The sequence below is a fragment of the Nicotiana tabacum genome, chromosome 23, assembly GCF_000715075.1.
Source record: "Nicotiana tabacum cultivar K326 chromosome 23, ASM71507v2, whole genome shotgun sequence".
In the NCBI taxonomy this organism is placed as follows: domain Eukaryota; kingdom Viridiplantae; phylum Streptophyta; class Magnoliopsida; order Solanales; family Solanaceae; genus Nicotiana; species Nicotiana tabacum.
Window position 1 is genome coordinate 102,114,689 of NC_134102.1, and position 3,693 is coordinate 102,118,381.

Consider the following 3,693-nt stretch of genomic DNA (forward strand, 5'->3'; position numbering starts at 1 on the left):
GTAACACGGCCTTACCAAAGGCCCCAAATCATATCAAATAATGTCGAAACTACGAATTCCATCTCAAATCAAACTTATAAATTTTTAAATCTTCCAACTTCTAAAACTCGTGCCGAAACATATCAAATCAACCCGGAACGAACCCAAATTTTGCACACAAGTACCAAATGACATAACGAAACTATTCCAATTTCTGAAACCAAAATCCAAACCCGATATCATCAAAGTTAACTCTCAGTCAAACTTATGAACATTTCAAACCTTCAAATTTCCAACTTTCGCCAATTAGTGTCGAAACCTTCTAGGAATATCCAAATGCAAATTCGGGCATACGCCTAAGTCCAAAATTACCACCCGGAGCTATTGGAATCATTAAAACACCCTTCTGGGGTCGTCTACACAAAAGTCAAACTTAGTCAATTCTTCCAACTTAAAGCTTCAAATCATGAACTTCATTCTTCCAACTAATTCCAAATCATCTGAAAATCGAACTCGACCACATACACAAGTCATAACACATAATACGAAACTACTCGAGACCTTAAACCACCTTACGGAACGATAATTCTCAAAACGACTGGTCGGATCGTTACAAAAATAATACATGCATTAACTTTTGGTGTTAGTAATCCATTGTTTGCTACACTTTTTCAACATCTGTATTACTAATGCAAGTATTACTTATACAACATATTTGGTATTATCCTATGTATAACTAATACATAACAAACAATGGTATTAGCAATACCAAGGCTATAAATGTGTGCATTAGCATGGTTGAAGACAAAATTATCCTTAAAGTCCCTTGAAACTAAAGAATGTGAAGGGCATTTTTATAAACAAGTAATTTTCTTAAAAATTATATATAATGCATTTTAATTTGTAATACACCACACCAAACAGTGGATAAGAAATAATCTTTGCACAACTAATGCTTGCATTACTTGTAAACAAGTAATTTTCTTAAAAATTATATATAATGCATTTTAATTTATAATACACCACACCAAACAGTGGATAAGAAATAATCTTTGCACAACTAATGCTTGCATTACTAACTCATGCATTACTAATCCTTGCATTACTAATACAATACCTTATTCAGCATTATTCTTATACACCCTATCAAACGACCCCTAGCCTCTTCATTTAGCGGCAACCAGACTCATTCAAATTGGAAAACTATTAAGCTGGTTCAATGTATTTCCCCATTTACAATTGTCCTGCCCAACTATATGTAGTTGTAATACTATCTCTTTAACTCTGTCGGTATATTCCCTACTCTTCATTCGAAATCTCCTGGAGTTCCTTCCAGCCCAGGAGATTTCAAATGAAAAGATAGCTTTATTTTTCTTGTTAATTTCCCTCTTCCTAAATATTTAGTTTCACATCAGATACTTCTATCAAGTGAAACCAATCAAACGCCTCAATCCCAAGTTAGTAGAAGTTTTTGTCTCAATCTCAAACAAATTCGATTTAGTTAACCGGATTTATAGCAAAGACTTTTTTGATCAGTTTGCGAATCATTGGAATATATATGTCCCATAAAATGAACAAAGCAGAAAAAAGAAAACAGCAAAACAGGGTACAATGGGAAGAACTAATTGAAGAGGTAATTAAATAATCCACTAATAAAAAGATGAAAATAGCAACAAAAAGTACAAGCACAGGCGATGAACAGATTATGATTTAGCAGAAAAGATAACACAATAAACATTAAGATTTTGTATCTCAAACACATTTAACAAGAACAATAAGCAAGACAGTCAGTTAGCATATTAGAAAGTACATTCAGAGAATGAATATTCTCAAGTAGTTTCTATTTTATCACCTAAAAGCAAATATAGGTAAATTATTAATTTTTAAGGAAATAAGGCAGGCACCGAACTACAACTGTTTTAATTTTCAACAACTACAACAGGGGTAAACTATAGTGTAAAATTTCGTTAAAACCAACAACAAAGATAGATTTAAAAAAGGGCAAAATCACATGCATCATTAGTCAATGAAATTGCACATAAGAATTAATAAAAGAATCCCCAATTTCAAAGACATAATTGATCATTGAGTGATGATAAAGTATCCATCTTTAACAATAGCAAATATTGAAAATCATAACCAAAAGAACCAGAAGGGAAGATGAAGAGGAAGGAAAATAAACAGCAGGAAATTCATTGAAAATCCACATCTATAAATGCCCTCTTGACAAACAAAATAGTAGTATAACATTTTGATCAATCAAAATAACTATAAAAACAACAAAAAAAAGAAGTAAAAGAATCACCACCATCCATAGACAACCTGTGTACACTTGTCTTTAAACCATCTGAAACTTCTCCTTAAAGAACCTTTGACTTTGCCTTCAACAGAGTAAACTTTATAACTAGCAACTCTCCTTTTCCTCTGAAACTCAGGATCATTTAAACTCCAAGATTTTGAGATTGAGCCACAAGTACTCTTCCTTTTCTTCAGCTTGTTCTGTGGTACTGCTGGGGGTGGAAGTGGTGGTGCACCAACAGAAGAAGATGCATATGAAACACTATATGACCTAAAATCTTTAGTAGAAAATTGGGGTTCATAATATTTCTCAATCTGCATCCTACCATCAGTATAAGATTTTGATCTGTAATCTTCCATATTGCTGATTCTTGCTAGTTTTGAAGGCAAGAAAAATATGTATGGGAAGATGAGAAAATTTTGACAGAGTGGGATGCCAAACTGCCAGAGAATAAGGAAAAAGGTGTGCTGTGTAACTACTTGTGTATAAGACTTTTTAAATTTTTAATTTTGAGAGGGCATTGATTGATATTTTCCCTTTTTATTGATTCTAGAGATTGGCGTTTATAATGGGAAAAAAACAACTTGTGTTTTGGGCTAAAGAAAACCAAGGTATTGACTAGTCAACTTTTGTGTCCATGTTATATATAGAGTATCTACATATTTTGAGGGAGACACTCTTTTACAAAAAGTCTCCTTTTCCTTATAAAATGTCATATTTACGTATTCCTACAGTAAATTGATTTGGTACTTATCTTTGTTTTTTTTTTTCTGTTTGAAATTTCTAGAGGAAATAGTTTTCTTTTATTTCTCATCATAATAACTGGTTCATGGCAGACTGGTATACCTATTGACCAAAGAAAATCTGAAAAATTGACCTAAGAATCGTGAAGAGGTGACTAAGAAATTATCAAAATATTTATGTTTATTATGCACAAAAGATGCTTTTTTTAATGTTTTCTAATCTATCTCTTAGATTTGAAAGGAAAAAAGAATCATAAAACAAGTTAAGAAGAAAGTATACCATTTTTAGGATAGATTCCCTAACTTTTGTCCATGTTATGAAAAAGAAACCTACACATTCTTTTGCCAAAAGTTATTTTTGCCAAAAGTTATTTCTAGTGCGTCACCCTACTGATGCACAAGTCCATAGATGTAAAACTATGGTGAATGAAGGTGTTAAAAGGGAACCAGGTAGACCTAAAATCAAACGAAAAGAAATTGTTTCGAAAGATCTACAAATCTTTAGAATCAATACAGACTTAATTAGTAAAAGATAGGGTATAATGGAAGAAAATATTAATATAGTATGTTAGTTATCAATTTAATCAACTTACAATTAATGCTAATTATAAAATTTATATATAAGGTAAATTACTTTATAAATAACTTAATTGTATTAATATTTTTTTATAG

At 31.4% G+C, this 3,693-nt stretch overlaps 1 protein-coding gene across 1 annotated transcript; it reads right to left on the reverse strand.

The window, feature by feature from the left end:
• Positions 1-2,280: 2,280 nt before the first annotated feature.
• On the reverse strand, positions 2,281-2,637 carry LOC107829191 (uncharacterized). The gene has a single exon (XM_016656655.2). It carries the CDS (start codon positions 2,635-2,637, stop codon positions 2,281-2,283), a length of 357 nt encoding a protein of 118 aa, XP_016512141.1.
• Positions 2,638-3,693: the final 1,056 nt, after the last annotated feature.